Genomic DNA, 12311 nt, shown 5'->3' on the forward strand with positions numbered 1-12311 from the left:
GAAAGCTTACACTGATTAAGCGAGCTGATTGCTGACCATTGTGCCCGCAGATTGGCAAACGTAGAACAAGAGCACAGATCAGGATCCAAGATGCTGTGAACATCAACATACCAACCTGGAGATGCAGACATGCAGTTGTTTGTCGTCCGACTGTTTTACTGCACACAGTGACTGCATATGCGCCCTGAATTTCTGATGGCAGATCCCAGGCTGCTTTTGGCGTTCCTTGATTCTCTTTGCTTTTCCATGGATTTTGGAGAAACTGAATGCTAGATTACTGCGAAACATGAAACGTTCCACAAATTTGGGGTTCTAGTCAATATATGAACAAGGATAGCAGATAGCACAGCATTCAACGAACGGTCTCTATGGTTCTACTGCATTGTGATTTGGACTACAAAAAACAAAGGAAAGCACTACTGATAGTGATGAATCTGTAGTAACAGGTTACGTTGAGGTTTTGATAGGAATCACTTCTTAGTAACAGGTTACATTGAGATTTTGAGATTCTTAGCTACTCCCAGTGCATTGCACTCGAAGTCTCATGGAACTCCTAAATATAAGACTACGTGACAAAGCACTGGGAGTAGTCTTATAAACAACTCTTCTGACAAGCAGCTAGACAGGTCTTGAAGACATAATCTGTACCACTAATACTACATCAGACTGTTTTAACAGAAAGAAGGGCAAACTGTGTAGCATAAAGTACAGCTATCACCATAAATCGTAGGGGTTTATTGTAACACGTACACACCAATGCAACAATAGCAGTGTTCACCATCAAGCCCTTATTTATTGGCTCTGCAAACCACAACACGGTATCAAACATTTGGTAGCTTCTAACACACCAGAGACTAAGCCAAGGATGAATTGCCCGAGAGACCAAGACCACACTGGACGAGGACCCCTAGAATCCTGGATCACCAGCTAAGGTTCGCCAACCGTATAACGTCATCTCATAACTGGAACCCTATGCTGAGTCCCATTATGCATGCCGGCTTGCGCGCTTGCCTGCCCAAAATGGCCAGAGAAGCTGAGATGATGGCTTGGTTGCTGGAAGAAGGTGTCATCTCTGCGCAACATTGGAATCACGGTGAAGCCAGGAGCTGAAGAAACAGCGTTCTTGCTATTGTCTTGTGAGGGCATTGCTTTGGGTGCCAACATAGTTTGATCTCTAGCTGTGCCACCACCAAGCCGTAGATGAGTTGAACCTGAGGAGCTTGTGCCATTTGTGGTGGACCTGGTGGAGGCATTGCGAGGCTGCTGCTGGAGCTGTTTAGTATTGAGGAATCGTCCACCCAAACCTCTTGCCCTCTTCATTGCATGAAGATGCCGAGACTCATGAAGGTAAGGCTGCCATGGAGATTGTATCCAATATTAGGCCAAGCGGAAGAGATACTGATAAAAAGTTGCAAGAATAGTGGAGGGATGAGACAATCAGATCAAAGTAACTGTGGGACTAATAATAATACGGACCTTTCGTGCTTTGACTAGCTTGTTCTGAGCCTCTAACTTAGCACGTAGCTGTCTTCTGCGAAGTATCCCGTGATATTGTTTGGGATTCACATATATGGGCTCATTCTCTGCTAATTCCAAAGGCAAGGGAATTCTTGCAGATGTTCCCCCGCCAGCAATTTGGGGATGAAACTGCTTTTATATACAACTGATCAGACAAACCCACAAAACTGATCTTGTTTTATAAAAAATCAGGTAAGCTGCCTGATGGACAGGTGCCTCAAAATATGTGGATATCCCTGCGCTATATGTGGTTTAACGTCGGAGTATAATGGAATCCTAGAGAAAAGATTTGATGTGTCGATAACACAGGTCAATTTATACAGGTACAAACAGCTGCAACAATCCAAACAGTACTGCATGTGTGTCTGAGAGTTGCCAGCAAGCTGGTACCTGTGGACACAGAAAGCATTGGTATGCCCATTGTTCTGAAAATGGTACTAGACCAAGGAGTTACCAGAGCATTGGTATGGCATCCACTCAAGTATTATTTTCAACCCTGACATCAAAATCAACTCTGGCAAAAACCAGCTAGTTTAGCTTCTCATATAACCAGCTATAGAACTAATGGATTCTGGGAATTTTCTCTGTGCTAAATAGTAGAAAGATTTATGAAACAATGTATCTGCATGAAGAAAAAATGCAAAATCTGGCCCAAAGCAGCGCAATTAGACAAAATTAAGTGGCATTATCCTTGCCTTCTAGACACTATTCATCACTGGAGAATAGAAACAGCTGCGACTAGCTTCTTATTACTAGTAGCCATACGTTTTCAGATTACAGTTATGACCGATACCTGTCAGAGAGGCAGTGTTTTTGGAGTAAAAGGGCAATGTAAATATGTTTGACAGAAGGGATTATGTTGAGTTGATAGCTCACGCATGCTTATGCATGGAACTAAGGATCAATTGTCTGCTTGAAATGGAAAATCAGTAAGGTAGAAATGCTAACATGCGACATCAGCACTTTAGCTCAAAATCCATGAGAGATTTTAGTACAATAACTTATTAGAGGGGTGTACCACAGTGGCAGCACTGGCGCGTGACCCATAGGCTGCCCAAACACCTCCTGAGCCAGAATCATTGTATGGGTATGAAATGCAAGCCTGGGTACAATAGGGCGAACTCTCAAAATTGTTTAAACTATAGTGGCGAGTTTATCAGAATTGAAAAAAAAAATAAAGTTTTGGATCGCATGGATCTTACTATTGGCTGGCCGTAGTCAATGTCTTGACTTGCAAATAGAGGTTGCTTATTATCAAAACTTAAATTTGATCTCATGTTATCAATAACTGTTTTCCTCAAGGAGTTACCTGATAAAAGAAATGAAGGCATTGTTACACAGTGTAAATTAAAGAAATTCGAATGTAACAAAGAATCCTAAATTGATCTAGCAAAAGAGAAGTAATAGTATCCTCCAAAATATACAGTACTTCTTGCTTAGGTATTTCTTATACTGACAGAGTAAAGATCAAAACTGATCTCTTGTCAGTTTCATTTAATTTCCATGAAATGTGCTATATGCCTATATATAATCTGTAGAGTCATCACTTGTGCCTATTTTGGAGAGTTTCCCTTGTATACTAGAGCTAGAAAACAGCTACTCCTCCAGTGCAAAAGAAAGTATAGTTGTAGAGTGTGTTGTCAAACTCTTTAAATCTTTCACCAACAATATCTTTACAAATTATTAAGAACGGACATGTCGAAATTATGTGAGAAAAGTTGCCTTGAAAAAAATAAACAAATAGTGTTGGGTTAATAATCCAAATTGACACTTATTTGTGACATGGAGGGGGATGCCACAGCATGTTAGTTACTCAGCAAGAGCAAAAGAAAATGTATGTTGCCCTGGAACAAGCATCTTATTACTATGTACGACAATTTGGAGTCATGTGCTTATTAATGTTGTGGCTTACACCATAATAAGCTTATCCTCAGAAAAGAACATGATGCATACACGAAGTGTTTTTATTCAATGCCCCCATGGTCCTTGTTCGTCATGCATTGTCGATTGAGAAAGACTCAAACATGACCAAGTTTGGGTTACCTTACAGCTATGGGGCCGAGGCTCCATTTAACAAAATATCACTTTCATCTGTAATTAAAATTTTCTATGGCATAATGAGATAATAGTTGGGAAGCTTGATCTGCGTATTAATGCACACATAACAAGATGGATGATATAAATATATTCTAAATATCTGAATTACAAATTTAAGTTGTTGGCTAGCTTCACCTGAGCAGGCCTGACCTCATGTGTTCTTTAAGGCAAAGAACGAAAAATCAAAGGTTCAAGAAACAAAACTATTACAGTTCAGAAGTTCAATACCTACAAATCGTATATGTACTCATAACAAGGAAACCTGCTAAAAACTGTACGGTGTGGAAAGACAGGAGGGAAGGGGAAAAGAACAAACGAAACCTAAAGATGAAGACCGTAAGGTTAGTAAATACCATCAGGTTGTGATCCATATATAGAACATGTTTCAAAAGAAATAACTGGCACTGTATAAGCATATATAGGAAAGGTCACTACCAAGCAATAACAAAACTTCTCATACAAAAGTATATACAGATATGGTCCCAAATTCCAATAATAACATGCACATAGATCATAAGGCGTACAAGACTACTACAAGTCAATAACAACTCCAAGCTAGTACTAGCTAGCTACATGGCCAGGAAGGCAGAAAACACCATGTCTGCCATCGTGTTTAACTGCACCCATATCAGAAATGCTCCACCGCGGTGACATCCAATAGCAGCTATCCCAGTCCAGAGGACTAGTCAACCTGTGTGTCCAAGGGACATGCAACCAAATCCGCTAGCACACACAATCCCACATCAAAAGAAGATGCTAGCTCCAACTCCAAAGAACCCAACCAAGATCCTAAAATGTTCCACAAGTTTTAGTAACTACGCGAACATCTAATCCACTGTTCCGGGGATCAAGAACGCATGCGGGGAAGAAACACGGTTCAAGAAAGCAGCTGCATGATTTATTATCAGCTCAATCCAAAGGACGCATACATGGAGGATCAACACAGAATACTCATACAAGTCATACTAGTCTCATGGCGGAGAGAGAGTTGGAAACCTTTGGAAGCGGAAGAGGAAGAAGAAGAGGGGAGAAGCATGGCTCCCACGCGCCTCCCTCGGTGCGTCCGCCGAGCGAAGCTGCTTCTGCGCCTTGCTACCTCCCCGCGCGTCCCTTCCTCTGGTCTTGACTCTGGCCCCCTCGACTGCATCACTCCACTTGCGCCGTTCTTTTATCCCCATCTTGCTCCAAGGAGCCCCCACAGATCTTTATTTTATTGCAAATTTCTATACCCACATGACCACATTCGGTGTGCCACTTTTTGCCACGGCAAGTGGGGGCCGCAGGAAACACTAGACAGCAATGGTTTCGCTCCCCGAAGGCAAGGTTGTATTTCCATCTTGCAGACGACTTGCAGGCTTATATCAGGAACAAGAAGATGCGACAGTGTTTTAAGGGTGGTTGTTGGTTTTAATAACATATGAACCGATTTATATCTAGATTCTATTCATTAAGTAGTAGCTGTCACTATAAGCGAGGAACGAATCATACAAGCAGGTATAATTATGACCCAGCCCGCGTGGTCTGATCGATAAGTCATTGCTAAGAGTTATTTATTCGCAAAGAGAGTAACAAATTGATAATAGCAGCATAATGTAGTAGTGGAGTGACGACTTTTCTTCGAGGATACAGGACTCCTAGTTTACTTTAGAGCCATTCGATACCATTCATTGCCATGATATCAATTGTTGGGCAACCTAACAATTGTAATTGAATTTCTATCATATTTGCATATTTTTAAGAAAACAAACATATGTTGTAGGGAAATTATGCATGCCCGGTCACGCTATGATTTAATTGATGTTGAATTAGTCACAGTAATGATTTCTTCTTATAAATAAAGACAAAAGCATCGGTGGATCACATGCCTAGAAAAATAAATATCTACTGTAGCTTGTTTACATGAGTTATTTGTTGTCTTTTAGAGGAGTGTTGTTTGTTTGATCATAGAGGGGACCAATTTGTATTATTGTTGCTATACATGACAAACAAATGATATAATCCCATATGGTTATTGTATTAGCCAGATTGGTCAAAGTAGTAACAGGTATTTAGTCGTGGTGAGAATAATAAAATGTAATAGCACAATTTGATGGTATAATGCAGTTTATCGTAACCACTTTTCAAAATTTGGTATACTTTTTCTAAGAACACGATGCTCATAATCCACTTTTACCATCCTAACTTTTAGCATGTGAACATCTTACTATTACTAATTGGAGGCTCCTAGATTTTAGGTGGACACTAAAAAATGGAGAAATCCTAAAATTCTCACAAAAATTAGAAAATCCGGCCATCAATTCGAAACTCTAATTATAATAGTTATTGGATCAGTTATATTTTCTAATAAATTATCCACATCATTCATTATGAAAATAGACTAAAGTAACCCTCTAATCATGTATCTAAATTACCCACCTCTACCATTATAAAAGAAAAATCTAAAGTAACCCTCTAATATTCGTGTAAATTATCCACCTATGCCACTACAAAATAATGCAAATAACACCCTAAATTTGCATATAAATTATCCAATTATATCATAATTAAAAGTTAAAGTAACCTCTAAATCTGAATCTAAATTATATAATTATAACAAAATATTAAAGTGCACTAATATAAAATTCTAAATTACTATTCTATCATTACTAATATATTATTTATGTTATTATTTATATAAAAATACTACCCATAATATGTGTCCTCCTTTATTCATGTATAATGAAAGAGATAAGAACATGAATTCATAGACAAATGGTTCAATGAAATATTTATCAAACATATATAGAGGTGTGATGCAAAATGAAATATATTGCAATTAGATAATAATAAATATGTATTTTAGAGTATGTGTTAGAATATTTAATAGATAAAAGAGGGCGCGAGATAGATAATTATATTAGCTATAAGATTTATTTTTATATTAATTCTAATTAGCCGGTGCAGGAGCACAGCTTGATAGGCTAGTTGTCGTAAAAGTAGTTGCAAAACTAGAGAAACACTATTATTTATCTCTTTCCATCCTCGTTTAATTTTTTAAATAAAATATAACAATGATTGTGTTCAAATCAGTATAATGTGTGTCTAGGCACGTTGCAAATTTGAATCATGTGAATTATTTGTAGTAGAGAAAAACCATGGGCCGACCACGAGACTTCAAACGGCAAAAGAAAAGAGAATAGCTCTCAAGTTGATGTACACATCAATATAATTAAAAAGAGGAAAATGGTACTAAACATCATGAGCACCAAATTTTCCAATACACAACGTCAGGGCGTGGCCCATCCCCTGAGGTCACCGAGGTTTGTTGGGGCGAGCATCCGATGGTCCATAGAGCTGGGAGTGGGGCTGGTGGTTCGATGAATGGGTAGCTAGGCCCCAGTAGTTTATTCCAGGGGTTGCTGTCTATAGCAACGTTCAGTAAATATAATGAAATGGAGTCTGGCTTCCGAGCACCCACAGGCTCAACAATGACGATGTGAATTTTGATTAACTGTATAGTGTACCTTTTTTTAAAAAAAACACACCAGTACATACACTAGCATTCATATACTTGCAAAGAGTTGAGTGTGTGCAGGCATGTTCTGAACACCTTCAAGAAACTCGGCCGACATTTTCTGGTACTAAGCAGAGAGTTGCTTTGCTCCAAAAAATATTAAAATTAGTTCTTCAGATTGAATCTTATTCAGTTCAAAACAATAAATTTGGTGAATCTTATATATTAATATCTAATTCTTACATTAGCGATAAGTACTTATTAGTTAGCAACTCAAGACTAGTATAACACTACTAAGAAGGCAAGTGGCAATACCCAAAATCTGCCGACATTATAGCTAGGTCCTGTACTCCCGTGTATAAATTACAAGCACTGCACATAACTAACGTTGGAACACATATTTGAAAATGAGCAGTAGGACCACTTTTGAGGAGACCGACAGATAACTTCCACAAGCTATGCTTGAGCAATTGGGATAAACTACATCTTTCGACGAGTCACACATGCCTGCGTTTTAGTCATTATATGTACACTTTTTTTGTTGAGTTTTTAATGTTTTTGCCTGTCCCGACAAGCAGACAAAAGATTTTGACCCGTAGTTCACCTATAGCTCGAAATTTGCTAACTGACAGAATCTAGTTTTTCTGAGAGGCAGGCCCGGCTTCACAGAAACAACAAAGGTATTGCTGTTAGCGTGCCTCATCGGCAGTCTTGCCACGATACCAAGAATCTTCTTCCCATTGCAGTGCAGTGTCAGTGCCTTACTGCCCAAAGCACCACCATTAAAACAGATGTACTCTATGTTTCAGAATTTGAAGCTTAGGCTAATTACAATGGAGGTTTTGTATCCCTATTTTCAAGAATGCCACATCAGCTTAGGGGATGAATGAAACACTATACCTCAATGAAGAGTTTCATTTCACTGTTTTCAAAGCTAATCAGCGTAATTAAATCCTAGTTGATCTAGTATGGCATCTATATTTGTAACCAGTGTAATTAAATGCGCACAGGATCCCCTATGAAACAACGGAGGTCACGGTGGTCGTTTCACGCCATTTCCAACGTCTTTAAAACGAGTAACGTCTTTAAAACGAGTTAGCAGAGTGTCATGAGGATGAAACTGATTCCTTCTCTTCTCTCATTAAATCAGTACCACATCATCAAAAATACTGATACGTTATGATAATTAATACCATGAAACTCGTCATGAAACCTCCATTGTAATTAGCCTTACAAGTAATAGTAGCAGACTAGCAGGTTACGAGGAAGGGTCCCCATGAGAAAGAATTCCGACAAAGCAGCAGCTTGCTCTGCCGCAATGGAGAACCAGAACCCTGTGCAGTTTACAATGCCGAATCGGGCATCGCCGGACCACCGATGCACCCAGAAAAGCCCTGCTGCATCTGCATGCAGCCGATGATGCTATCCACTTTCGGGGGGCTCCATGCCCATGCGTGCCTACCACAGGGTTCCCAAAGTAGCATAATTCTCCCCAGCGCTTGCTATTTCTGCCGGAGGTTCCTTGCTCCTTTTGCTTTTATGATGCAGTCCAATGGCAGCGAGATCTGGGTAGGCAGCCGTGCCTTTCTCCATGGAAGAATAGTCAGCACTCGGCACAGTACAGTAGCCATGATAGATTGATAGGGGACGTTCCAGCTTCCAGAGGACGAGCAAGTGCAATGGCATGTGTACTAGTTGGCCTATCAGGAATTATGCTTGTGCTTTGTACCTTGGATACAAAGCTTCAACTGTCTGGAACAAGGCCCTTTTCAAGTTTTGTTTTCTCAGGATTCGCCGGAAAAAGAGTGGAAAAACAGAAGTTCAGCTCGTTGCCACTTCTGAACAAAGAGTGGTCTGTACATGTGCAGAAACTCAGTGGGGGTACTTACTTGTACACGGATACGTATAACCGAAGTGGTGGCTGGTGAACATTCCTGTTTTTTAAAGGAAGTGGTGCCGACGGGAATATGGGATCGATCCTTTTCAGTATTCTGTGAAAGATAGCCAGGGTATATTCACCACTGAACGGACAGACGGAAAGCAACCGATCGATGATGGGGGCAGACAAAGCTTGACAGCAACAGCATAGGCTGCTGCCATTCTTGAAGCCATTTGTTCGGCATAAAACATTTCAATATTTTAAAAACAAATACTAACATCAATATTTTTCATGACCTGTTTCAACATTTTAAAAAATGAACTCAACATTTTTCAAAATCTAGATCAACATTTTCTTTGAAATAGATTCTTCCTCCTCCTCTTCTCCGGCGACGACGGTGGCGCGCGAGAGGCAGCAAGCGGTGGCGGCGCACGACGGGGAGCAGCAGCAGCAGGCGGCGGTGGTGCGCGGCTGCAGCCGCTGGGCGGCGCAGCGGCAGGGAAGGCGGCGGCGGCGCGGGGCAGCGCACGGGGCAGGGGCCCAGCCACAAGCAGCGGCGGAGCGGCGGCCACCCAGGTGCAGTAATGGAGGCGGCAGCGGCGCACGATGGAGAGGAGGAGGAAGAGGAGAGGAGGAGGAGAAGGGGATCAGACGATCTCTAGCTGGTGCGTGAATCTTAAAGCATCTGGAAGCCACGTAACTATCCAGCTACGGAAGCCGGATAGGGTTTTTTTAATTACACTCACAACGCACGCGCACTCAGCTCTATGAACACACATACGCAAATCTTACCCTTATAAGCATCTTCGAAGACTGAACCGACAAATCCTCAAAATTGATAAAGTCACCACAAACGGCTCACTGTACTACTGAGTCTCTTATAACCACTACGCTACGTGCCCTTTCGCGGAAGCCAGATACGTTTTTTCCGGAAACCATATAGGTTTGGCGCAATGGATCATGGTTGTCCCAGGGAAACAAGCAGTCAGACTTTGCAGTTTTGCTTTCTTTAGTTTGGCAACACGGCCGAATCGTGAGGGAGAGCCCGGCCCGGTCGCTCCAGCGGCGGGGGGTTCGTGAGGATTGCTGGGCCATTACTTACAGGTCTGTTGGGTGGGCTCAAGGTGCGCTCTTTGTGGGCTGGGCTCGCTCTCGCTAAATATGGTCCAGATAGCTTATGTGCGTGGCCCGCTGGATGGCCCATATCCTAGAACGAAAGGCTTGCACTCGAATAAAAAACACAGGGAGTGTGAGACTGCTGCTTCTGTCTTGAGTAAATTAGTTCTTTGGTCTAAAAAAAACCCTTTTCGATTGTACTTGTTCATTTAGCCTAAAAACAAATTTCGTTTTAGTTCTTAATCTTTTCATCCATTCCTTTTATAGTTGCCGTGAGTCAGCATATAGGATACGCATAAAAAGATCAAAGTACCCACGATTCCTCTTTCTCATTTTGTTTCTGGCGGTGGGGATTTTTCCACCGGCTTGCAATCCCTAGCGGCGGCGGTGGAGATGGCTGGCTCCGGCGCGGGCCTGGCCGCTGGTAGCGCGGGCCAGGAAGGAGCCACGTGCATGCCCGCCGGCACCGCCAGCTAAGGAGCCGTGGGCATGGCCGATGCCGCCGCCAGCCACGGAGCCCGGGCATGCCTGCCGGCCACGGAGCCTAGGGCCACGAGCAGGGCGCCGCAAGCGACTACGCCGAGCCTGTCTAGACGATCGAGGCAGCTGCTGGCCAGCCTTCGCAGAGGTAAAACAGTTATTTCGCATTGCTTTTAACATCTTTAGCTTCTCAAGCTAACGGAAGGGTTAAGAATCAAAATGAAATTTATTTCTAGACCAAATAAGCAAGTTCACTCGAAAAGGGGCAAAAAAAAACTAAGCCTAATTTTTTTTTGGCCAAGAAACTAATTTATCTTCTGTCTTTGATCGACGTCCCTGGTCAACAAATTAAATGAAGTTCATCTTAACAGAAGGAAAAGGAGACAAATGCGACTGCTCAATGGAACATTGCGCGAGTAGCAATACACCAGTGTGAAGTATCATTTTGAATGTAAACGTTCGGATGCAGGTTTTGGGTTTCGTGACGATCTAATGGAAGATGCTGGCCTGTTTGTCAGTCAAGTCATGCCGTCGCCAGCCTGCATTTCCAACATTGCCATCAACAGAGATTTACAGTTCATCGTCATAGTACATTATTACAGCTACGAATCTACGATAGCTGGACTATCTCATATGACTCGGGGGGCGCGGCCGCTCGGCGTCTTCGAACGCCGGCAAGCCCTCGAGCTCGAAGAGGTCGGAGCTGGACTCGCTGCTCTCCTTGGCCCGCTCCCGCTCCTCCGCCACGCCGAGCGCGCGCAGCAGCTCCTCCACCCGCCTCTCCACCTCCGCCGCGGACTCCTTCGCCTGCACCATCGTCTCCATCTCCGCGGCGTCCCGCAGCCTCGTCGCCGTCCCGACCGCTCCGCCGCCGCGCTCGTCGTCCACCACCACCGCCAAGGGCGAGAACCTCACCGCGCGCCGCGCCGGGGTCAGGACCCCTCCCGTCGCCGAGGACTCCCGCCGCGACGCGCGCGACGAGAGGATCGACCTCGCGGACGCCGGCTCCGGCGCCGCGGCGAACGCAGCGGCCGTCGCCTGCGGCGTGTGCTCGACCGACCTGGACCTGGCCGGCCTCCTGTTGCAGAGCAGGGCGTTCAGAAGGCACGCGAACGGCGCCGTCTTTGTCTTGGACGTCCTCTTGCTCTTCCTGCTCCTCCTCCTCTTCTTCTCCGCACGGTCCCCCGTCAGCTCATGTGGCGGTGGCAGCGGCGGCGGCGGCAGGAGGATCGAGTTGGGCTGCGGGTCCGGCCGGACACGGCACGGCCGCGGCGGCCTCTGCAGCCGCGGAGATCGGACCGAGGAACGGGCTGGCGATGATACGGCTGCCGTAGGGCGATGGTGACGGCTTGAACCCGGCGTCCGCTGCGCCGGGGACGCCGGCGCGGGGCGCGTCTCCGTGGACGAGCGCGCGTCGGCGTCGGCCTCGAGGGATTGGTAGATGGCGTCGAGGAGCGCGGCGGAGAAGGACGGCTGGTGCCCCCGGTTGTGCCGAGCCGGCGGGGCGCGGGCGCTCTCGTGTGGAGGAGACATGGTGGCCACGGGCGCGCCGGCAGCCGCAGCTGTCTGCAGCCGTGCGCGTGGAGAGGAGGACGGTGGTGGTCGAGTGGACTTGCCGGGAGGAGGGAGCTCGATCGGGGGTGGATGGTTTGGTGGTGGTGGTGGCGCGTTCGTGCGGGGGTGAACGATCTCAGGGGTTTGGAAAATGCGGCGCACACACGAAGGAAG

The 12311-nt window shown here is 44.5% G+C and overlaps 2 protein-coding genes across 3 annotated transcripts; both read right to left on the reverse strand.

Annotated features, from left to right (window-relative positions):
• Positions 1 to 619: 619 nt before the first annotated feature.
• Positions 620 to 4788, reverse strand: LOC112900057 (nuclear transcription factor Y subunit A-6-like). Of its 2 annotated transcripts, none has more exons than XM_025968786.1 (5): positions 4612 to 4788; positions 2721 to 2827; positions 2537 to 2620; positions 1477 to 1647; positions 620 to 1353 (listed from the first exon to the last, which is right to left on the reverse strand). In XM_025968786.1, the coding sequence occupies exons 1-5, from the start codon at positions 4760 to 4762 to the stop codon at positions 952 to 954; spliced, it is 915 nt and encodes a 304-aa protein (XP_025824571.1). In that variant the 5' UTR covers positions 4763 to 4788; the 3' UTR covers positions 620 to 951. The 2 variants fall into 2 exon arrangements, with proteins under 2 accessions (XP_025824571.1, XP_025824579.1); XM_025968794.1 differs by having other exon boundaries at positions 2721 to 2743; positions 4612 to 4787.
• Positions 4789 to 11207: 6419 nt separating this feature from the next.
• Positions 11208 to 12116, reverse strand: LOC112898984 (MAP7 domain-containing protein 1-like). Its single transcript, XM_025967317.1, has one exon. It carries the CDS (start codon positions 12114 to 12116, stop codon positions 11208 to 11210), a length of 909 nt encoding a protein of 302 aa, XP_025823102.1.
• Positions 12117 to 12311: the final 195 nt, after the last annotated feature.

The sequence above is a fragment of the Panicum hallii genome, chromosome 1 (assembly GCF_002211085.1).
Source record: "Panicum hallii strain FIL2 chromosome 1, PHallii_v3.1, whole genome shotgun sequence".
NCBI classification, from domain to species: Eukaryota; Viridiplantae; Streptophyta; class Magnoliopsida; order Poales; family Poaceae; genus Panicum; species Panicum hallii.